The sequence below is a fragment of the Parambassis ranga genome, chromosome 8, assembly GCF_900634625.1.
Source record: "Parambassis ranga chromosome 8, fParRan2.1, whole genome shotgun sequence".
NCBI classification, from domain to species: Eukaryota; Metazoa; Chordata; class Actinopteri; family Ambassidae; genus Parambassis; species Parambassis ranga.
The window spans coordinates 6,167,475-6,192,093 of NC_041029.1; the positions used below are offsets into that span (position 1 = coordinate 6,167,475).

The 24,619-nt window shown below is 41.8% G+C and overlaps 1 protein-coding gene across 4 annotated transcripts in view; it reads left to right on the forward strand.

Moving 5' to 3' along the window:
- The window catches only part of prkcab (protein kinase C, alpha, b), a 73,289-nt gene that overhangs the window by 40,823 nt on the left and 7,847 nt on the right, over window positions 1–24,619 (forward strand). For 2 of the 4 annotated variants that reach the window (XM_028411507.1, XM_028411505.1), the window contains exons 4-8: window positions 12,556–12,667; window positions 13,926–14,054; window positions 20,230–20,386; window positions 20,471–20,605; window positions 21,585–21,678. In XM_028411507.1, the coding sequence (XP_028267308.1) occupies window positions 12,556–12,667; window positions 13,926–14,054; window positions 20,230–20,386; window positions 20,471–20,605; window positions 21,585–21,678 (627 nt within the window). Of the gene's footprint in view, window positions 1–12,555; window positions 12,668–13,925; window positions 14,055–20,229; window positions 20,387–20,470; window positions 20,606–21,584; window positions 21,679–23,104; window positions 23,135–23,943; window positions 23,962–24,619 lie in introns of all 4 variants that reach the window. The other 2 variants (XM_028411506.1, XM_028411508.1) reach the window with 2 other exon arrangements.

Below are 24,619 nucleotides of genomic sequence, written 5' to 3' on the forward strand. Positions count from 1 at the left end.
ATATTTTCTGCTCCAAACATATTTTTTTCACATATTGCCTTTGAGGATTATTACATGTGTAATTGCATCCCCTGTTACCATGGCGTTAGTTATATGTTTTTATGGTCTCCATAGGCTGAAAGTACATCCTGCACTTTCCTGGGTTTGTTTGTTGGCTGACGTCATGCAGCCTATAAGAACCTAAAGCTCCTTCCACTCATCAGCTCAGAAGATGAAAAGATGATTGTCAGGCCTTGTGGGACTCTCATAGTAATTTGAAGATGTGTCAAGTATGAAGAGCTTAGTGAATCTTTCAGTCATGTAGGAGCAGAGACAGAGAATTTGTATAATTTTGTTTTAGATGTAGGCATTAATCGTTGAAATTGTTTTTAATTTTGGAGGATTTGAAGTCAACAGGCTGATGTACAATGAATTCCTTGGCTATATTAATCAGCCTTTGACTTATATGGCAAAAACATACAAACAATTGTCTGTTTACACATCCTGCAGTTAAGAAGCAATCACTGTATACACTTATTTTTTTACTCTTCTTTGTCTATGTAGCTCTCTGTAGTAGAATCTTTGAGAAGCTGTTCCTGCAGGTGCATCATTACAAGCGACCCCTTTTTACGTTTTCACATTATTTTCACGTTGACATTTCATACATAGTTATTATAAAAATATCACGTATAGCCACTTTAAAGTAGAGTGTTACCCTCATGATCAGTAGGTCATGGGTAACACATATGATTGGCTGCTATTCTCTAGAAAATAGCACCGTGTGTGTACGTGTACACTCAATTCTGAAAGTACACCTCCTTTCTTGTTTATATCATGCATTAGTTAAATATAGATTCCACGTGAGATGGCCACCTGGGGCCTGTCCTCCTTGGTTTCCGTGGCGATGTCACAGTGATTAACGTGCAGGTATGTTAACAGCCAGTTGTCCGGTTCTCTCACAAGTGAAAGCTTTAACAAACACACCAGGGGAACTGGGGTAAAATGGGGACTGCTGCAAAGCACTGTGGGAAGGCAGGTGATAGATGACCTGCAAAGTTTTGTTGCTTTTTTTTTTTTTCAAACTTTTATGACTGTATGGTAATCGCCACCCCGTGTCCTTGTAAAACTAAGATTTCCCAGTAAAACAGCGTGTATAAGTATTCACAGTTGCACTAAGAGGGAAGTGTCGGCAGCAGAAGCGAGAAGGAGTGTTTTATGGTTATTCTTAGGCAGCAATTATTCTCTGCATGTCTGCATCTTACCTCATTATTTTTAGCTCTACCTGCACGCTAAAGGTCTTCTTGTTTTTTCTGCATAATGAGGTGTTTTTTACATTAATTCATGACTCTAATGTTTCCTAATTGGACATGTTTGTAGAGGAAAAAGCTGGACTGACACTGATTCTTTTGCAGGATTGCTTAGATTCAGATTTCTCTAATTGGTTCTGTGTTTTGACCTGATTTCTAAATTTCACTGAAAAGTTTCCTCACACCTGAGTGCTTTCCAGTCTACTCTGATGGAGGAGCAGATTGAGGTTAAAGATCGTACTCTGTGGCACTGTCAGATTTGTTCTGCTGGTCCAGGGATGAAATTGATTCTATTGACACAAGCCTACATCTCAGGAAACAGTGGGGTTTATGCTGGTTTGTCTGGCATTGACCAACATCTGAGTACATAGTTTACGTAAGAGATTTCAAAATATAACAGGAAACGGACCAAAACTATAACTTTATCTGTAGTTACTGCTTCTTAACCTACTTCCATTAATTAAGCAGCTATCTTTATGTGTAGTGCCCCGTTGCACTCGCATAAAAATGATCTAAAAACAATGCTACAAAGCAGTAGTTACATGCCTTCGGATATTGAAGAGGAAGCCATAAACACAGGCCAAGTGCAGTATAGACACTGTGGATTCCTATTACTACAAGTGCGGTTCTCCACTACCTCTCAACAGAGTCATCTACCCTCTGAACAGCTCAGCCTCTCTCACAGCCATTTAGCTCAATTACCTCTGAGCAGAGATGGAGCTATCGCTACTGGTGTCTCCTAATGGATCCTGACAACTTGCAGCCACAGAGACCCCCAGTCAGTAGGTGGGGGGAGCAAAACAGGAAGCGGTGATGATGCTCTCACAGGCTGCAGACCCCGCTTGGCCTTTTTTGTGTTTGTGTGTGAATCGAGCGACAAAGGCGTAGCTGCAGCCTGTGTCAGGAAGAGGCCAACGACACATTCACACACATGCATATAAAAGCAGGCCTCATATCCGCGTCAGTCTAATTAAATGCTGTGTTTGATGATGAAAGTTAGGTTGTGATGAAAGGGTGCAGTCTGAATGCATCTGAACACTGGATCTCTCCTCTGCTGTTAATTAGAGCACAACAGGGAAGGATTAAGGGTCCAACACCTGTGTCTGCTCAGTTTGATTTCACTCTGTGCACTGTGTGAGCGTGCGCGGGTTAAAGTATATTTAAAAAAAAAGTGCACTTGAAAGAAGATTTCGTTGTTCACTGTGCTTCACCTGTATTGCGCTCACACAGCAGTAGCATCACAACTCCAGCTAAATCAAGCTGCTCTTCATTTTCCTGTATCTCCGAGCAGATGGCAGTGATGTTAAGTGTGGATCAAGGGCGTGATCGCTGTCATTTGCTATTATGAGTGTAATAAGCATGTGATGGCTCTGTTGCTGGTGAAAAATTGGGTGTGAAGAGATAGATGATTTCTGCAGTGTGAAGCTAATATGTTTAGAAACACATTGTATTGTAACATTATTACTCGGAGGACAACAGGCAGTCCTGTTGTTACTGTAATTACAAAATAATAAATAAATAATAAAAAATAATTTGCTTCCACTAGGTGTACTGAGTCCCCCTGAAGATTTGCCAGGTTTGCACCTGCCCATCAACTGTCCTTCAGTGTGAAGGGTGTGATGTGTTGGCTCATGTAAGTGGAGGGCTCTCAGCAGATCCTCACAGGCAGCAGAGTGATTATGGATGTCCAAATGTGTGCAGAGGTTGTTCAGAGTGGTAGCGGTCTGTTAATCGCACAATGGACACAAACAATTATCAGCTCCCACCGCTACCAGGACCAACCAGGTGCACATCTCAAGAGATCTAAGATGGCAGACTGCTGAGGTAGCAGCATTTTCTTTGCAACCTAGAATTACCTTAGAATTAGTAAAAGAGTGACATTTCTCAAAATCTGCCTAAAAACTGGATACAATCCTGTCTTTTTGTTATTTGTCAGTGATGATGACAGGGGTCATCCTCCAAGTTCCCTCTGCATGTTTGAACTCAGCAGCGCACTTCCTCACCTTACTGTAAGAAAGAGCTGTTACATCATGGACCTCATTTTCAATTGCCTGAAACCAAAACACCACATAAAATGTACTGACATCAAACTTGCAGTGCATGTAAAGAGAGCTCTGTGTTTTCCATCAACATACACTGCTTTCAATTGCAGCTGTTGCATAATGCTTATTTCAACTCATATTATAACTCCCATCACTGTCTAAAACACCTAGGAGAACCGTTTCTTCTCACACTGTCACAGTGAATACAGCATCATCCCCTCATCAAAATACTGCATCCTTGGAGACATTGCTGACATTGCTCTCTATACCATTTCCTACTAATGAACTAATTCACATCCTCTCTGTGTATCTGTATGTGTGCACATATTTGCACATATGCGATGGGCGTATTTGATGTCCTTATGCCTCTTTATAGTTAATTCACTAATGAGACGAGAAAGGCATGCAATCAGAGGAGGCACACACAACAAATGACGGATAGACAAGGCATGCAGAGAACAGGCAAACAGGCAGGCCATGGGCACACGGCACAAAAACTCTAGTATCAGTGTTTAAAATGCTGTTTGTGTTTCCCGACTGATTTACAAGCTATAAATCTGTCTTGTGTATAATGAGGCTGCAGTGGGAGAGTCTGGAGGAGATGGCCCATTAAACACGGACAGGAGGCTGCAGGTGGAGAAAGAGAAATAGACAGAGAGAGAGATGTCACCGTGCTAATTAAATCAGTGATGGATAGTCAATACAGGTGCCTTTACAGCCATCGTGTGAAGACACAGATGAACCCAAAGACAGCAAACGCAGTCATAGCTGTCACTGTGAGCCCTCTCTGATGTGTGAAATGTCAGCTGGAAGATAACAAGCAGCTCATTGTGCTGTTTTTAATTCCAGATTTCTAAGTCTTATTCAGCGTCTGCTGTTGATATATCCCATGTCAGCTCTGCCACCCTCTGTCCTCTGTCTTTCTGTTCTTTTGGTGTCATTATTGCTATCAGAAGACAGATTTGTCCCTACAAGTGATACGATTGATCATTTGTAGCAGAACTCCACCCTGTGACTCAGGGTGTTGTCAGGGTCTGTGATTTGAGTAGCTCAGTATGTACAAGCTATGAACTCTGCACACAAAATTGTATCTAGAACTTTTTTTTCTAGCTTCTATTGTAGAGGTTCAGCCTGGCCTCATCAGGAAACAGTAATCAAGTCAGTGTTGAAATAACTAGTGTAGTTATGCCGTCTCACTTCTGTGGTCATTTAGTGCATGTTAAGTCTTTGACATGGTTTGCATTGCCAGCAGTATGTCGGATTCATTTCTAGTGGAGGTTGCCTGATTCTTTGTGGACATAATTTCTTGCCGCAGCCAAGGGGCAAAGGGGGTCCACTTTGGGGGCTTTTTGGAGATGATGTGGTCTTACTGGCCTCATCAAGCCGAGACCTCCTGCACTCACTGGAGCAGTTCGCATCTGAGTGCAAAGCAGCCAGGATGAGAATCAGCACCTCTAAATCGGAAGCCACGATCCTAAGCCATGAAAGTGTGGATCCCTCAGGATCAGTTAGCGCCTCAAAGAGGAGTTCAAGTATCTCAAGGGGTCAACAGACAGATTGGGGTAGTGTCTGCAGTAATGAGGGCTTTACTCAGGTACCTGAAGAAAGAGCTGAGCCAAAGGACAAGGGGTGTGTGGGGAGTTACTCAAAGAAGAAGACTGCTAACACAGGAAACCAACGTGAGCCTTCTTTGAGCAAACTAAGGCAGTTATCCTTGGTGCCTAACTAAAAGTAAGGATACATCTGTGACAACATAAAATCACGTGGATTTCCTTTTTTAAGGAGATGATAATAAGTGGGTGATAACAGCCACTTAAAGTGACAATAACTGGTAGGTAGAGAAAAGCCCTTCGATCCATCATGTATGGGAGTACGTAATGGCTACTGAATATTATGACAACACCTGAATCATGATGGCAGGTAGAGCTGTCATTCATCTCCTCTGTGTTGCTGTATAATTGACAGAGTTTGTCTCCTCTTCGTGGACTTTAGCCTGTTCAGTGAAGCCCACGTAAGCTGGCTGACTGTGCAAGAGGTGTCAACTCTCAGCCTGGAGGTTTGGTATTACTTTGATGCCACATGCGCACCCACTTACACACACACACAGACACACAGAGACACATTCAGGGACAGACTGCTTAGCGTCGTCTTTGACATCCATCTCCTGTTCTGTCCATGTGTCTCTGTTTATCTCCAGATTTGTTGATCTTTTCTGTATTTTTCTGTTAATATTTAGACCATCAGTGTTTCACTCTGTTTCTTTTTCACACCATTCTCCTTTTGCTTCTCTTTAAGCCTGTCAGTTTACACTCTGTCAACAAGTCTGTTTGCTCTGTTTACATCTTTCTCTTACTCATACTGACAGGCAGAAGCACACACAAGCATTCACAGGATCTTTTTTTTCCCGAAACCAGTCGCTAAGGCAATATGCAATGTGTGCCCTTCACCGCTGCGGGTCAGACTGTTGCCTGCTCAGTGGAGGCTGCAGGCTGCTTATGTTTGGACTAGCTTGACAACACTAGTTGTTTTGGGTACCAGTAGAGAATAACTGATGATCCCCTCGGCTAAAAACAAGCCCGTTCGGTCTACTCTTTCAACCAAACAGCTGAACTTCAGCCTGGAGGAAAGGGAACATTTCATCACATGTATCGCACTCTGAGATTGGTGTTCTTTTCTCTGCTACTTTTCCCTCATCATTTGTCGTGAGCCTGCTTCTGAATCGATTAATGTTAGCACAACTTCACCTAGACACTTTAGTGGGACGGACACAAACTGATTGCATGCGTCATTGCTTGCTTGTCTATGTATTTGTGTAACTGATCGAAGGAGTGAGAGCTCTTACCGTTAATACAAGATTTGTAAGTTTTAGGGTCATGTCAACAAACTGGACAGACACCTGAGGACTATTCTACCAGACTGAGAGTCCCTCAATCATGATGTCGGTGCACTGGCTCGTTAGTTAGATAACTAGTTAGCTTCTGTCTGCTAACATAAATGAAAGGCTGATTAATGAGTAACATTATTAACATTGTGTTAATAACAATGTTTTCTTTTTAACTGGTTGTGTGTACACATTATAACCTTTTATGTTGCTTACTGAAATCTGAAAGTACTATTATTGTAAATCATTAAGATTATATATTTTTCTACAAAATGCAGTCCCATTTTGGTAAAGTGAAATATTTTTGTTTTGTCTGAATAAGCTAAGACATTTTTTTGACTCAGTACAATTGTAACACTCTAGTGTACATGCCTTCTATTAGTTTAATAAAAGAAATAAATTCATCACTAGGGGAAAAAAGTTGCTTAATTGTTTTAAGATCTAGTTTAATAATAGAATTGTTGGCTCCTGAATCGTAATCGAATGATGAGGTACTTGAAGATCCCTACTCCTAATGCACACCCATTTTATTAAGCCACAGAGTGATTTACTATCTTCTTTTCCCTTTCTGTTTGCTTTCTCTATGGTGATCCTCAATCTATTACTGCATTTTCTCTAACCCATTATCACCATAGCAACTGTACAGTTGTTCCCTTTCAAGCGCCTCTTTTATCAACACACACTCTCACACAAACACAATCAAAGTACAATTCTGCTCTGATGCTAATTTGATGGAAGTTTGTGTGTTTTTCTGAGGACCGTTTTGTTCACAATCCAGTGTCAGTTTGTAGAGTGCATAAATATTTGCAGGGATTCATTTGATAAAACAACCAATCTCTGATCAGTATTTTTTATGTGTCATTAAACCATATCAGTTCTTTAATCTGATGTCTTGTTGAAAAAGTTTTGTTGTGTATGTGTGTGTGTGTGTGAGCGCTGTCTGAGCTGACAAGATAATACAGCAGGCTAAGGTCAAGCTGCCCTCTCCTCAACGTTTTCAACTCCACATACAAAAAAATCTCGACACAACCCGAAAAACTCCCCACTTGGTGGATAATGTAGTACGGGGTGTGGGGATATACATGTGGAACCCCACCATGAGATTAGGCTTCGCACACTCACTCTCAGCTAAAATACCTGATCCCAGACAACTTTCTTATGAAGAAATGTGAAAATATTTTCTGAACCCATTTTTTAGAATACATCATCCAAAATGTCAAGCACTTAATATTTACACTTAAACCAGCTGTAGGCCCACACACATACACTCATGTATATCCTATATATAGACATGTATATCCATGGAAATGAGGTCCTGTCCTCGGCAGAAGTAAAATAATTTCAACTCACCGTTTAGTGAAGAGTCTGAAGAAATACTCCCCAATTGGTTGAGAAGAAACAGCAATGGCGTCTTCAGGGACTCCCAACCCGCCTCAAAACGGTCCTGCTGATGGCGGTAGCGGGAATGTTCATACCAACACCCAGTCTAGATAAAGGAAACCGACAGTGGTGTCAATAGTCTCTCTTGAAGCACACTGTCCCCTTTCCTCAGCAATACAGAGATCCTCATTAACAGACCTGTGAGCATCCTCCACAGGTCCTCTCAAGCCGCTAGCTGGAGTTAGCTTAGCGCAGCACACAAGGTCCTGCTCGATGCTCTTCAATAATAAACTACTTACACTGTAGCTAAAACACTCCACAATACCTTCCTACAAAAAGCAAAACACTGCACTGTATCCAGTATGTCGCTAAAACTTTTTTTTCCTTCTCTTGTTCTCCTCATCACTGCTGCTGCTTCTCTGCACTTCCCCACTCTCTCGCTCTTAGTCCCGCCCCCTCTCATACCTCAGCCAATTGCTGCAGGTGACCTTGACTGACATATAAAACGAATAAGTTAAAAAATACAATAAAACTAATGCAAATAAAGGCACATATACTCTTCCCTTAGAGGCATACTTTTAATTCACTTTTACTCATCTTTTTTTAATTATGTTAAACATTCACTTAACCCTTACGTTTAAAAATAAATCCTTGTTTGAGTTTATTAAACTGATCATATTTTAATCAAAAACATAATTCTACCTAATTAAATCTCTTGTCACATTTTTTTCACAGGGCTACATACACACTTTTACACACACAGTAAACGGGTGTAAACTAATTAAATTCTTAGTTCCACTCCAGCCTCCCTCCTCTCATGTCTCATCTCACCAATTATTGGAATGTAACTGCCCTTTAATGGGATGATACCGTGACTAATGACAGCCACTGAAAATGTTGATAACTGATAACAGCCATTTATTGGGATGATGACACAGCTGACAACACTCATGGTATGTGATGATAAAGTACTTCCAGCAGCCATTTAATGGAGTGATAATAACAGCCAACGAATGTGATGATAACATGAGTATGATAAAACCCTAATGTTCCTTCCATTTGTCTTCTGGCTTAAGTTTTCCATACAGGAAGTGAGGGTCTGAACAACAGATGGTGTTCGATGCTGTACAGATTGTAAACCTCCTTTGGGAAGATTTGTGATCTGTGGTATCAGGCGATATAAATAAACCTGACTCAATTTGACATTGCAGCATACTTATAGCCTTTCATCACAGCCATATTAAATCAAAAGGATGAAGATGGCGGACTGAAACAATAATTGGAATATATAAAGCAGACCTGAAGGCAGCTTTGAAGGATCTTCTTTAAACCAATTAACCCCAGACATTAAGCATATCAGACCTTTTGACTCTCCACTTCACATTTTATAGCAATCATTTCCAATTAGATATTACCTCCGGTGACGATGATGTGTCTGTCAATGCCCGCACTATAATTAGCAAGACTGCCGTTTGACTCATTGTCACTCTGCTCCGATCATCGACTTCTTCCTCTCCTTCTGCTTGATATGACTCTCGTTACGCTCCATGGGGTTCGGCAGTAGCATCATCTCGCCTCATTGCAACCAACTTCCCTCCTGGTTTGGAAGCAGCAGCTCTGTCTTGTTGTGTTAGAGGTTTGCCTGCTAGTAGCCGTCCACAGCACAGCATGGTGTCTGGTATTTGAATGACTGGGAGGTTTTTTTGAGTATAGTATCAGACTGATGTTTTTATGTGTGTATGTCAGGTATTTTCTTTCATCTCTGTGACCTTTTCTGTTGATAGAATGTAAGTTGTAAGTGCTTTTGTGTGTCCTGTAACCAGTGTAGCTTCAACAACAATGCTTAACAAAATGATGCTTGTGCATCTAAGTGAACTGGAAAGACAAAAGCAAGCATGAGTTCCTGTCAGTCGTCTTTCAGCTCCAAGGCCTTTCACCCATGGATGGATGACTGAATGCTTACACCAAGCCCAAGGCTCCGAAGGCCTGTGAGCCACAGACTGCGTGCAGAGAAACTGTTGTGAGTGTTTGCGGGCTCAGGCGCTTTTGATAAACTTTTTAGAACCGTCACAACCCAGAAAGCATGGGCATTGTGTGTCTTTTACAAACTGTGCATCATGATTCCAATGGAAGAAATCAAAAACATCTACAAGTGTGTGTTCTCTGGATCAAACAGTTGATGTTTAATGGCAGCGTGGGCCATGATAAGAGCTGCCAACAGTGCTGCCTCTTCAAATTTAAATAATATGCATATTATTATCTTCAATACATAATGAAGAATGAGTGAGCATGCTTTGTTTGTTCTACTTTTCTTCTTAGTGGAGCACACTACAAACCCTTTGGACACATTTTCTCATCATGCCCTGATAAGTAAAAAATGAGAAATGTCTGCTTGGATTTAATGTGTATCTGCACTTTTCTGTGCATCACTAAGTAGCACAGGGCTCTAAGATGGCCTAAAGGGTGGAGTAGATGCAGACAAGCAGGCAGGCACCGAACAGATAATGTCTTCACACTACGCCTTTTCCTACAATGCTCAGGAGTCTCAGGATGACTACAAGTGGAAACCCTCTTATTTTAATTTCTACTCTTGTTTCCCAAAAGGAAGGGGAACAAAGAGACATTGACACAGAGGGAGAAAACACACAGGGCTAACAGAGACTTTAAAGGACTGAGGAAAGGAGCCTTTCTGTTAAAGTTACAGTAAAGTTAAGTAAAGCTTTAATAATTAAAGCCAAAAAATCCAATAATCCAAAGAGGAGTGACAAAGGCAAAAACTACAATCAAAGAAGAGATTCAAAACTAAAAACTAACCACAAACCAAGACCTTGGGCTAAAATGCTGCAAGAAACAAACAAGGAACGCAGGGTAACAAGAAAGGAGCAACACAGTACAAACAAAGGAGAGCACAAGACTTAAATACACGAGGACAACAGGACACAGGTGAAACACATTAGGGCGGGGCAAGCAATCACACTGGCAAGAGACACAACAGGAAGTAACACACACAGAAACACAAAGACATATGAAAACTTTGAAAACACAAAAGAAACATGACCAAGCATTAGCGCTGACTGAAGATGTCCCTGCAGGCGGCTCCAACAGTTACGTTAGCAGTGTCATAGTCCACCTAAACTCATGGTTAAAACAGATACAGGCAAAGACATGGAGTGCAAGTGGAGCTGAGGTGGGTTTTAAGCCATAATATAATTAGAGGAAGATAGTTATTACTCACTGAACTTATGAATAAAGACCAACAGAGTTACATGTGTATTTCTTCTTCAAACGTTGGCCTATTAGCATGGAGGTCTGTGGGGACTGATGCACTTTTGGAGCCAACCTGAAGAGGCCAGTTTTTGACACTTCTGCGTGGGCTTTGTTTATCAGCCCCAGGAGGTTTTTTCTGGAAGTGGCAAAAGTGTTCACTGGAAAGATGGAACAAGGATGCAGCAGTCCTGCTTTGTGAAAAAGGGTTAAGGAAGGCAAAGAAACACATCAGAGAGATACCATCTCCTCTGTTGCTGCTTGAGTCCCTGGTGTCTGTTGTTCACTGAGGAAGTCTCTTTTAAGATAAATCCAATGTTCCCACAATTTAATAATTGAGAGGAATGAGTGTTAGGAGGCGAAAATGGTTTGCAGGAGACGCAGGAGGGACGACTCTGTCAGGACACAAGGGGCATGACCACAATGCTATCTGTTTTTCTTTTTTTACAAGAAAAGCCTGCAAGACCGGCTGGAGGAAGGAGGTAAAAATAGACAAGCTTACTAAAAGGAGACCATGCTAATTAGACTTTTCTGGGACCCTCACGCCACTGACTCATCCCCCCACCGATCCGACTCTAACGACTCGACGGCTCCCTCCTCTCTCATACACAGATTTTCCCTTTCTTGCTATCTGTGGTCATGTTTGCTTGGTTTGTGTGCTTGTGAAGAGCGGGCACTTTTCAACGATGTGTGCCCACTTACTCAGTCAGCGGCCTGTATAATTACACATGCAGCCATTCTGACACATTTCAGCGTGATGGAGGCAAAACCGGTCGGAGTTTATCCACCCTCATTTGCAGGGCTTTAATTACAGCTATGTTTGTTTTGTAGTGTTTGTATAAATTAGCTCACCTCGACTATTACAATACTAACCGGAAAATGTATGAATCGATTTTCAAAACTGATCCCATGACAAATTCTCCAGCCGTTATAAGTGTTATGGAATGCACGCTTTCATCTGTCAGAGCATCAATCCCCAATTGCTCATTAGCTCAGTTTTTACTCGGCTTCAGTGCCAGATGTTTTGGCCAGAAGTTGCTGAGCTCTGGTGCTTCTGGCAACAACAACTGCATAATATCTGCAATGGGGAGGATTTCTTTCTTTCTTTCTTTCTTTCTTTCTTTCTTTTTATGCATTAGGAGGAAATCAGGGTAACTTTTACATTTTGCCCATTTGAAGCCATTTGACTTGATGGACAAGATGACAGATCGAATCGAGCAGCAGTCAAGAAACAATGGAGCCAATGTAAAAGTGCATCCTCCAGCAGAAAAGCTTTGCCCGCCCACCTCTGTTACACCATTTTGGCCAAATTACTTGATTTTTTTATGTTTTATGTAGAGCCTCCACAATACGCTCCAAAATTGCACCTCTAATGACTTTTTGAAGTGTTCATCCACCTTTGTTTTTACTCTTAAGGTGGAGTTGATGTGAGGTGAGCAAGTGACTTTTTTTTGTACCCAGACTTTGCTGCTTGGTTAGACACAGCTGCTCAGTCAGAGAAGAAACGGTGACAGCTGGAAAACTTTCAAACAGTATATCTAATATTACAGAGGGATCTAGTTATGAAACTCTCCTTTTTAGTCGCCCAGGCCATATGGTTCTGAAAACTTCTGTCTGTTGGCCAGACTTTGGTTCTTTTGCCTCATTAACTTGTACTTTTATGTCTTACTGTTTTTTTCATGTCTCTGTCTTTGTCGCTCAGGACCCCAGAAGCAAGCACAAGTTCAAGATTCACTCATACGGCAGCCCGACCTTCTGTGACCACTGCGGTTCACTGCTCTACGGCCTCATTCACCAAGGGATGAAATGTGACAGTGAGTATCACCACCTCTGTGTGTGTGTGTGTGTGTGTGTGTGTGTGTGTGTGCACCTGTGTTGAATGTGCAGCGTTGGTTTTGCATCCTAGAGCCAGTCCTAATGAGAACAGATGGGAATGGGCTGGTACTGTACTACACTCAGCCACATGTGCTTTCCAGGCAGATTTCACTCTCTCTCTCACCCAGCTGAGCCATCTCTGCACTCCCATTCTTTCCACCCACACTCCTCTTTTAACTCTTCCCTTCTTTCTTTGCATGCATGACCCCAACTGCACTGTGTTCTCCTCATTTTAAGTCTCAGTGTCCTCCCACTTCTTGTCTTTACTGTGTGTTCTCCTCTGCATCATATTATTTAATTTCCTTTGTCTTTTACGTCTCTTCTCTTTTGATTCCCTTCATCTTCCCTCCTCTGTCCCCCGTTCCCTCCTGATTCCACGCCATCTCCATCCATCACCCGCCCTCCTTCTCTCCTCCTCTTACTCTGTCCATCCATCTGTGTGTCTCTGGTGGCGGCCTCATCGCAGATGGTAATGGGAGCACACCAGAACAAATTGATGTGGGGAGGCCATCGCTATTACGAGCTGCTTCCCCTATCTCTCGTCTCTTCTTCTTGTCTCCTCCCAGCATGTCAGCCTGACAAGCTTGCCAGGAGGAGGAGGAGGAGGAAGGATGGAGGGGAGGGAGCAGGGGGAGGGATGAGGGAGAGCAGAAAGTTAGAGGGCAGTGTTTCTCATGCTAGCAAAGTTAAAGAGTGTCTTTACTGAAGATATTGTGAGTGTCTGTTTACAATATGCTGTCTTTTTCTTGTTGTTGAGTGGTAGCACTACTAACCTTTCCCTCCCAAGAGGCAGATCTAAAAATTGAAATAAAAGCAGTTGCACAGATGGTACTTCAGTGCAAAGTGAAAAATGTAAAACACCCAACTCCCTGCCCTCTTTTTTTCTTTGGTGTCTTTTAAAGTATCAGAATGTATTTTATTTATCTTTTATTCATTGTGTTTTGCTGTCTTGAGGAATTCAGCTCTGTGCTTTGTTTTGTTCAATTCCCCATCATCACACTGCGCAAATTATTTCTGTACTTCTCCCTCTGAGACAAAGTACTCAGCTTGCAGTGCCTTGCAAGTTGTATAAACCTTATTAAATCCAGAGTATCCAGAGCAAATAACCCCACTTACCCTTAACGTGTCCTCAAATGGAGTTTTAATACACACTGTGTCTCATGTCCTCTTGCCTCTTTCTTCTTTGTTTTTTTACAGCCTGTGACATGAACGTGCACAAGCAGTGTGTGGTCAACGTGCCAAGCCTGTGTGGGACAGACCACACAGAGCGCCGAGGTCGCCTCTTCCTCAAGATCGAGGTCAGCTGCGACAGGCTACACGTCACAGGTTGGTTTATTTTATCTTCATCCTGGCTTCCAAAACAAATGTTACAAGTGACGTTAGCAAGTGACGTCAGTGATTGGATTTATTCATATTCATCACTTCGGGCTACTGCTGTATCTGCGGCTTGTGTTAATTAACTATTCAGCAGCTCTCTAATCGGCTCTATACAGTGCCAAAAAGGCAGAAAATGATACCTGTAGCATGCTTCTTTGCCAGCATAAAAACTAAGCCACAACTGCCTTACTACTGTATACGTGTGTGTGTTCGCGTGTGTGTGTGTGTGTGTGTGTGTGTGTGTGTGTCAACACCTCTAAATTATCCTGTCAGTCAAGAGCAGCACCTGGAATAGAGGACTATCCCTGTGTTAGAAAACCTTTTGGCAGAGAGAGAAATGACTGCCAGGTCACTTCCATAACCTCTCGTTCTCTCTCTCTCTCTCACACAGACACACACACACACACATACACACACACACATTTACGCACTACAGCATGGCGAGACAGAGGTGGTCAGGGAATATGACTGCTGAAGCCAATAAACAGTTTGTGACTCAGTGGGAATCAGATGAGAATAACCTGCAGCTACAGCTAAAGTGAAAAGTATATTGCTTTCATAAGAATGTGTTTGTTTGTTTGTTTATGGTCCCACATGGAACGTGCAGCCTTACATTGATTGCTTGCTGTGCTTGCAGTGTATTACTGTACTCCACATCCTGCTGAGCACACTTTGATCCAATGCATGTTTCGCGTCTTTGTTATCGCCTGTCTGTTGGGTTGATGACAAGCGGACGAGGCAGAAGGCTAACCGGGGAGATGACAGCGGTGGTCTTGTTGACGTGATTACTTCAGTCTTTTCACATTAGGCTAAACGACACAGCTGAAACAGAACTGGCTCACATTCCACAGAGAGAGAGAGAAAGGCGGCTGTTGCTATGTTGAGTTGATGTCTTAACAGTCGGTTTCTGTTGTCCTTGGCTTTAAGCTCACACACACACACACACACACACACATGCCACAACTCCCACCTGTGTTCCAGCATTTGTGAAAGCGTTGGTGTCACCTGACATGAGGACTGCAGCACCTGCTGCTGGCATATGTGTGGTTGATAGTTTAGACGTGACAAACGTGTGTGTTTATTTTTTACTTCAACAGCTGCTCTATCTGTTTTTATCAGAGTTGTAGAAAGTTGTCAGTGTAAAGTAAAGTGATGCTGCCCCTGGTGGAGATGGACGCACCTTGCAGCTGAGGGACAGGGACGTGGTTGGATGACGTCTGGCAATATCTCCATATGTTTCATTAGCACAAACACAACCATGTGTCATATTAGGAGGATGTGCAGTATTATTGACCAGATGTGTTGACATTGCCACTTGACTCGCCTCTTTGCCCATATTTGGAATAACAAAAAAATACAAAATTCAGTCACACACACTAAGAATGTGCCCCCCCCCCCCCCCCAAAAAAAAAAAGTTAATGTTAAATGAAGAGTGATGACAGTAATTCTCATTATAAATATTAATAAGCACTATTCAAATTCCATTCATTCAGATGGAATAGAGATGGAAGATGATGGAATCACTGAGACAAAGCTTTGGCTGTGATAAAGATCACTGAGAACAACACAGCAGGGAGTGAGGGCAGAGGATGGAAATGTTCAGGTGTGTTTTTTTTTTCATCTCCCTCCCTCCCTCTGTAATGGCAGCAGTCTGAACAGTGCAGCCTCAGTTTGTTCTCCGTCTCCCCTCTGGCTCGCACAGACAAGTGGCGGGCCTTTGTGGTTCACCGCACCGTTGTGAACTTGATTAAATCTTTCCAGCCAAGAAAACAGACACATCTCCTCAGGCTCTCTCTCTCTCTCTCTCTCTCTCTCTCTCTCACTGTTACCCCCTCATCCTCCTTCTCTCCTCCTCTATCTTCCCGCTCCATCCATTCCTCCCTCCCATATTGACTTTTCCTGTTATCTTCTCCTCCCTGTTCCTCGGAGACCTCAGCTCAGCTCACACCTCCGTGCTTCCTCAGTACCTGCAGAGCTTCTGTCCTGTCATTCATGCTATGTCTGGGTCTGTTTTCTTCTTTAATAAGACATAAACATCTGTCCTTTTTCCTCTCTTCCTCTTTTTGTTTCAACCAGCAGATTGTTGCTCAGCTGAGTGACTGGTCCTGTCCCCTCCTGGCTTAAATGTCACATCCTCTTCTTCTTCTGCATCCTCTTGTCTCTTTCTCTCATCCATCACCTCGTTTGGATCCCTCATATTGTTTTCTTTTTGCCCTTTCCCTCCCTCCTTCCCTTCTTTCTTTTTTTTCCCATCCCCTCTGATTACCTCCATCACCCTGCTGTCCCTGGTCACTGTCTTCTCAGCAGAAGTGACATAAATAATGTGTGGGCACAAGCAGACAGAAAACATGCAAACATGCTTCCTCAGTGACCTGCACACACACACAGAGAGAGAGAGAGAGAGAGAGAGAGAGAGAGAGAGAGCATCTGAGGACTGCAGTTCATACAGTGGTTTACTCAGGGTGAGATTTCCCACTGCTGACATATTCGCCTCAGGTTTAAAGCAAGAGTTGAGCAAGAGTACATTTTTTTCCCTGCACTGACACAACTCAGCACAAATTAAGACCTACATCTCATATTTATATGAGATTTTTGAAATGAAAACAGGCTGTTTTGTTTGTTAGCGGGCTAATATTGATGTTGATTTACTCCAGAAATACACTACTACTACTGAACACATGTGTATTTCAACAGTAAGCTGTGCATTCACCAGAAGAAAAGAACTTGCTGGTGACCTCTACCTATCAACAGTAGAGTGAAAAACAAACACTTTAATTGTGACATATCTGGCATACGTTTGAAAATTGATGAGTGGCTCCTTCCCTTTTGCTACACAGCCATGAATGTGTCTGTTAAACTGCCCGTCCTCACCAGGAAAACCTACCATGAGGGTGATATTTCAGTCATAAAAACAGAACGTTTTTATTTTTCATTATTCACCCCGATAGTAGCCGAAAATGGTGACTGTTCTATGGCTGACTGTTTTTTTTCCTTAAAAACGTGTTTGAACTCATGTGTTTAAAGATGATCTTTAACTAACCCCTTACACTCATTTTAATGCGTGACTCACACCAGTTGTGTATTTCATGATAAATCCAAGCAGGATTAAAAAACAAACTTGAAGTGCAGGTGAAAACAAATTAGCACGCGGTACAGAAGAGCTAAGCAGGAGGATGGTCAGGCAGGCAGGAGTCTGCAACCAGAAGGCTGAGGTCGAAAAGGGGCTGAGCTAAGGGTGGTCAAAAACATACACAAAAGGCTCAAGCAGAGGTACACAGGGGCTAAAGCTAGGCTAATGCAAAGCACACGACACAAGACAAACTGGCACCTGAAACAAGAAGGAGGTCAGTGATTTCAAAATAAACACAGTAATGAATGTAAACAAAATAAAAGCCCAGGCTCACAGCTGAAACCCTGAAAAAAGCTTTTTGACCACCGCATGCTGCCATTTGTCAGGTATGCACTCAAAATAAGAGTACAAGTAAAGATGTACTGTGTTTGTATCTTGTAAAGTATACAAGTTAAACTGTGCTAATATTACAATATAAAAAGAGTGTTAATGTGTTACCAGATACATCCAGACAAGACTGTATCTAGTAAATTAACTTCCTTAAAATGACCCTGACCAAAAACAGAAATCTCAGTTCATTCTGGTTCTCCTTCTCTCTCCACTGTGTGTGTGTGTGACGTCTGTTTTCAAGTCCCTGACACTGCACAGCAGGGATCCATCCAGCTCCCATTTGGCCGCACAGCTTTCCCCCTAGATTATCAGGCATTCATTGGTTGCACATGGCATTGTTATGCAACAACACATTTGAATTTCAAAGCCTTTTTTTTTTTGGGAGATTACACTGTCAGCCCACCGCAGCCCTGCATGCACCCGCTCTCAGATCCAAATGATACGTCATTTCTGAATGTGGCACATTTTCATTGAGCAGGCATTCAGTTCATATACATATCGGCTATCAAGTGTACCTGTAGGAAATCTGTGGCTTTGTGGCAGTTATTGGGTGAAGAGTCTTTGTTAAAATGTAAATGCAGCATTTTATGAAAAACGATTTCTAAGACATTAGGCAATAAATGACTACAACTGGCTTCCACTGACCCATTGCAGGACAGAGCACCGAGATAACGTCTGCTTCAGTCTTTGGTCTCCTGCATACATGCATAATGTAAACAATAACCATTTTCTTTATCCCCAAACAAGTGAACAGGCAGGCACACAAACGCTAATTTTATTAGCAGCTACCTCATAAGAAGCGAGGAGAGGGGAGGATACAGAAGGCAAGCAGCTCTTGTTGTATCTAAGCAACAACAGACAGCAGAGATGGTCCTTCTGCTGATGATAATGTTTCATTGTGTGTGTATGAGAGACAGAGAATTTACACGTGCTGTATATCACACATGCAAGTGTAGAGTACAATAAGTATATGATCCATCTTTTATGGAAACGTGTGTGCACCTCATTAGCATGTTTACAGGCTCATAGAAGTTTCTTTAGTGTTGTTTGGTGCCAGCGTTGCCATGGAGGTGACTGATGCCTGTAAATGTTGGCACAGCCAGGACAGGGGAGGATTTAGACGATAGAACGTGGGATGCTGAGATTTTCCTTCTGCTCTTCTAACTTCATTGTGCGTCTTTCTGTGTCTGTGTGTGTGTGTGTGTTTGTGGGTGAGTGAGAGACAGAGAGAGAGAGAGACAGACAGAGACAAAAAAAAACACAGAGGGTGATCAGTGCAGCGGAAAATTTGGACTGGACAAAAAGTCAACTATGAGGTTAAAACAACACATTCATGAAGCAGGGAAAAGCTTCTGACAGAGACTGAGTACAACTCTGAAACAGAGACCTGCACTGCCCTCTACTGCACATGACAGGAAGAATGTGAAGGTGACAAAACACAACAACAAAAGTAACATCTAAAAAAGTGGATTTTTTTTGCTTTAAAATTAGGCAATTTCTAAAATATTCTCAGATTACTGCACAGATATAATCTGAAGTTAGCATACAAACTCCATGGTTTGTGTTTCCACTGTAATTATGCGATCCTATAATGTGCTTTTTGAGTCTGTGAACATAAATATGTAGTGCTTGTGTGTCTTTACTTGCATTGTTATTAGTGTTTTTCATCATTTCTATACCTTAATCATCTCAGAGCTTTTCTGCTTTATAAACAACGACGACGAACTGCCCACATGAATCTGAATAAATCTCACAGAGAATTAGATGAGCTGATGATTGTATTCAGCGGTGGAATATTTATGCTTCAGAGTGAAAATGTGTGTCCTTCTGTGTGAGTTCACACTGACTCTGAAACCTTCAGTTTTCTGATTACATTTAACTATGCAGAGGGGACCCGATGGAGGTTCGGTGCGATCCTGTCTCTGCTCTCCGTCTGTTATGGTTTTGTCATTGGTTGGCTGGCAGAGATGTACAGTAGTTGTCGTGTAGCCTGTTGTTTCTTTCTTTGCTTTGACTGTGACAAAAACACACACACACCCAGACACACTAATGATTTCCAGTTATTTAACATTTCTGATGCGGTTTAATGTGATTATCCCATGGCTGATGTTTGTTTGTGTGTTCACATGATGTTGCTAAGTGTGTGTGTGTGTGTGTGGGGGGGGGGGGGGGGGGGGAGTGGCCACTTATAGTACATGTTGTCGCCATGGTGAAGGTGGCCTGCTCAAGCCGCCTCATCCTTTTTACTCCTGTTGCTATGTATTAGCGCTCCATTTATTCCATTTGTCAGTTAGAGCACAGGGAGACGTCATGGCTCCCTCACATTATCTGCTAACTAACAAAGAACTCTGCACACTTCCTCCACCAAAGAGTTAATTTATCACCATTATTACCTGTCTTATTTACTTGTTATGTAACAGAACATGTTTAGGAGAGTAATGTTTTCCTTTTTTTCTTCTTCTTCTTCTTCATTTGTGCGCCCACCAGTGATACAATCCTGTTAGTGTTTTTTTTCACACTTAAGTAAATTCGGACGGTATGCTTTGCTGCATAAGCACCTGTTAGCAGCATGTGTTTGATGAACCCTCTATCTAACATCACCAATCTTACATGAGGACATATATTTATAATATATATATTAATGTATGCTGTGTCTTCTCACAGTGGGTGAAGCCAGGAACCTGATACCTATGGATCCGAATGGTTTATCAGACCCCTATGTTAAACTCAAACTCATCCCAGACCCAAAGAACGAGACCAAACAGAAGACCAGGACCATCCGCTCCTCACTCAACCCCTGCTGGAATGAATCATTCACCTTGTGAGTGTTTCATTTTTTTATTTTTTCACTCTCAGGTTGTTGCTACACGTCTTAGCTCTTCTGCCTGTGCATATGTTTATTCAGTAAACTGAAAGCGTCAGATAAGGACCGGCGTCTGTCTATCGAGGTGTGGGACTGGGACCGAACCACCCGGAACGACTTCATGGGTTCCATGTCGTTTGGAGTGTCCGAGCTCATCAAAGCCCCCAACTGTGGATGGTCAGTCATCGTCCTGCCTCATTTATTTTATCCTCATTTATTTTCAACAGACCAAACCCAAACCAGACAGGAAAAGAAAAAACACTAACATGGTGCATCTTAAACCCACTAATTACTTTATAAATACTTGAAAAACTCATTTTAGCTGTAGTTGAAAATTAGACTCACAATCACATGAATTAACCATAACTACAACAAAATATGTAAATAAAAGCTTGTTACAGGTTGTTTAGGATGTTAGAAATGGTCAAATTCACCGTTTCCTGTACCTATCAAAATATGTTTGATGTCAAGCTGCAATGTAACCTAGGGTCAGTGATGGGACACAAACACCTGCCTCTGGTTTTTGTACCACTACATGATGACCCTCTTGTTTATACTGGATAAAGGCAGAGCTGGCAGCCATACTGACCAAAATAACTACTGCCACCAGCTTCACATCCACACAGCAGCACCCTGTGCGTATAACAGACGACTCCATCCACCTGTTGGCGTCATTTCCTAATCTCCCTGTCTCTGTCTGGCTGCTCTGTCTCACTCTGATAAACACACACTCACAGAGATGTTACTCTTCTGTGAACCATGTTAGCATACCTGCCTCGACTTAGCCTAAACCCAGCCTGATCGACTGCTGCTCGGAGTGCAGCCTGAAGCTCCAGGAAATACCAGGATGTTGGAAACCACTACACCTCATCTGTGTGTGTTTGTGTGCATGGTGTTGGCTTTGTATAGCATACTGCAGGTCATTAGACAGGATGTGTACATTAGCGAGGAAGTAGAGTCACGTTGGCACAGCTGACACAGAACAGACCTGCAGTCGCTCAAAGAGTGTAAACCAGCTGCTACCTTCAATGGTGCAGAAGAAGTCAGATTTATATCTGTGTGAGTGGGTGCAAGGAGAAAACAGAGATGCATGAGTGATCACTTAAATGAGTAAATATGTTCATTATAGCCTTAATGAGACTCTCTGCTCTCTCAGGTTCAAGCTGCTGAACCAGGAAGAGGGAGAGTACTACAACGTCCCCATTCCCGAGGTGGACGACGTCAACCTGGAGCTCCGACAGAAGTTTGAGGTGATTCAATAAAGACATTAGTAGATTTTCTCTATCTGCACACACACACACACACACACGTCCATTGTACACACACACTATAACAAGATGTGTTTCTCTCCTCTGTCACCATGGTAACCTCAGTCTATTCCCGCTTGTGCTTTTCACCCTGTGTGCCACAGAGGGAGATCATTTTCCCTCGGTATTAACATGAATGATCTTTTTTTGTTGTTGTTGTTTACATCACATAGTCCACAGTACAGTAAATACAGCTGAAGGAAGAAGGTGGAACATAGACTGCACAGAGCGGACAACAGCAAAGCCCTCTGTGAGAAGTGCAGGAGGAGCAGATTATAATATATTATAATCACCCTCATACTGTGTGTACAGTGTGGACACACAGTGTCCACACTGTCTTATCTTACCTCTAATGATCAGTTATATGATTGAACCTGCAGGTTTGTGTGGACGACCCATTCATAATTTCCTGTTCACCACTGAGTTTGTTTATATTGAGACTTTTCTAACACATACAGGAAGTGTTATAAAAGGAGACTGTAGATAAATTAAAATTAATGAGCACTTCCAGTTATAGAAAAAAATGGAAACTTGGTGAACTGTTCCTTTATGACCAAATTGCATTTTCTTAATTGATGTTGGCTATTTGGTTGGCTTCAGTGAATCCACCTAAAGAATCCTGCTTTGTTATGACTCATCTCATTTTTTTGTGTTTTTTTTGTTTGTTATTTACACGGAAAGTGCATGTACATTTGAAAAAATGTATAATTCAAACACACGCAGAAACACAGACACCTCCTCTGTGTACAGTCTGGAGCCTTAGGCGACTTTACTGCTAACTCTCGCCCTCTAGTGGCCGATGTGTGCACTGCAGGTTTTTGGCAGTTCAGATATACATTACAACATTCAGCCTACAGCGTCCTTATGTCCATATTATTAAGAAACAGGCACACTGCAGATGAACAGTGCAATACGTGCAGTATGTATGAGGCTCAATAAAAGCAGATGGAACAGAGTGAGGGAAGTTTTATTAAAGTGCAGCTGTGTGTGTGTGTGTGTGTGTGCAGGTGTTTTAATATTAAGTGTAAATATCATCTCCTCACAGCAGTCCTCAAGACACTGAGTCTTGTTTTTAATTTTCCTGCTCGTCTCCCTACTGTACAACACTGACCTTGACTTTCCTCTGATGCTGGCGTCTTCTCACAACTGTGTGGTTGCCATGGGAACTAGGGTGAGATACAATAGATGTGACAGAACAGGATTAAATTAGTTTTCTAGTCATGTTTTTTTTTTTAAATCCTTTTATGGTTCAAACATGATTTGACTTGTCATGTCTCTGTCCTCATGTGTCTTTGTAACTTCTTTGTAACACACACACACACACACCAGCAAACCTTTGACTAATAAGTGAGTTTCTTCTTTCTTCTAGGCCTGTCAGTTAAATATCCACTATCTCAAGGTAGCTCTCCTGCCTGCTTCATCTCTGTTTCTCACACTTCCAGCTTGCTTCACTTTGAACTAGAATTGTTTGTGGATCTCTCCTGAGATTCCACAAATCAATCAGATTTACTAACAAAGGCTTTCAACAGCATATATCTGGACCGGCCCAATCTGCTTGCTGTTATACATACATTGCACTCCCTCACACTAACTTTATATGAATTCATGAAATTAAAGGGATTACACTGTAATGCAGAAGAACAAGGACCCTGCTGCACCATCAGTGACAACCATAAAGAACAAGTTCACAATTTCCCAAGATGGTGTTGAAACAAAAGTCAGATTATGAAGAGGATTATGGTCACCGTGAAAGAATTCTGTTATAAAGTCCCGCAGACACTTTTCTTTCTTCAAGTTGTGATTTATAAACTCAGGAAAAAGTCTTATATGACTAGAGTCACTTAAAATATTATATAATAATATATTATTATAATTATTATAATATTATATAATAATAATAATAACAAAATAATATTATATATAATAATTTTCTTATAATGTCTTTTTTCTGAGATTAATTATATTAAAATTCTGATTTTATTTTATTTTTTTATTTTTAAGTAAAACACAGAAATTATTCAAATTATAGTCTATACACCTCTTCTTTTGCAGTGACCCTTATCCTGTGCACAAATGTTTTTAAAAGAATATATATAATAAAAATCGTTATCGTACAGTTTATGTTCCAAAAACATTTCAAATGTGTAATTTATTACTGTTACAAATTGACTGAAGCACCACCTTAGTGTCTGATAAAGACAGAAGCAGGATGAAACACCCCAGCAAGCAAAACCTGACAGGCTTTATTATTAATGCTGTATAAAAAAAATCCTGTACATACAGCATCTGTAAATGCAGTATATATACATATATATTCCTTATCTTTCACGCAAACACCACACAGCATTGTTGTTAGTAAATTTGTGGCGCGCTCGGGCCTCTGGCGGGTGTCATCATCCTTTGGTGCGCTGCCATTGGCTGAGAGAGCTTCATACCTGCTCCTCACTGGCTGATGGTGTGCACACAATCTGCCTTCTACTAGTCTGGTCTGAACTATAGAAGGCAGTTAGGATGTGAAGCATGGATGGACACTCACTCACAGTAATGAACACACACACAGACACACACACAGGGTGTTGGTGTGCCTGGTGTGCATGCAGATCTCTTCACACAATGGCAGTGTTGTATGTATTATAAGACTGTTGTGTGCCTGCCACATTTGTTGAGACAGGTGGATGTGGGTTTTCTTGATGTGTTGTTTTTTGTTTTCACAACGTCACAGTTGGTGTAAATGCACTGGTGTCTAAATGAAATGTGTTTTACTGTTGACCACTAGGTGTCTCTCCAGGTTAAGGTTTTTATAACAAGTAGGCATAGTGTACACTTTTTGTGTGCTGTGTTGACATGCTGAAAATATCTACACATACATGACAATGCTAACATC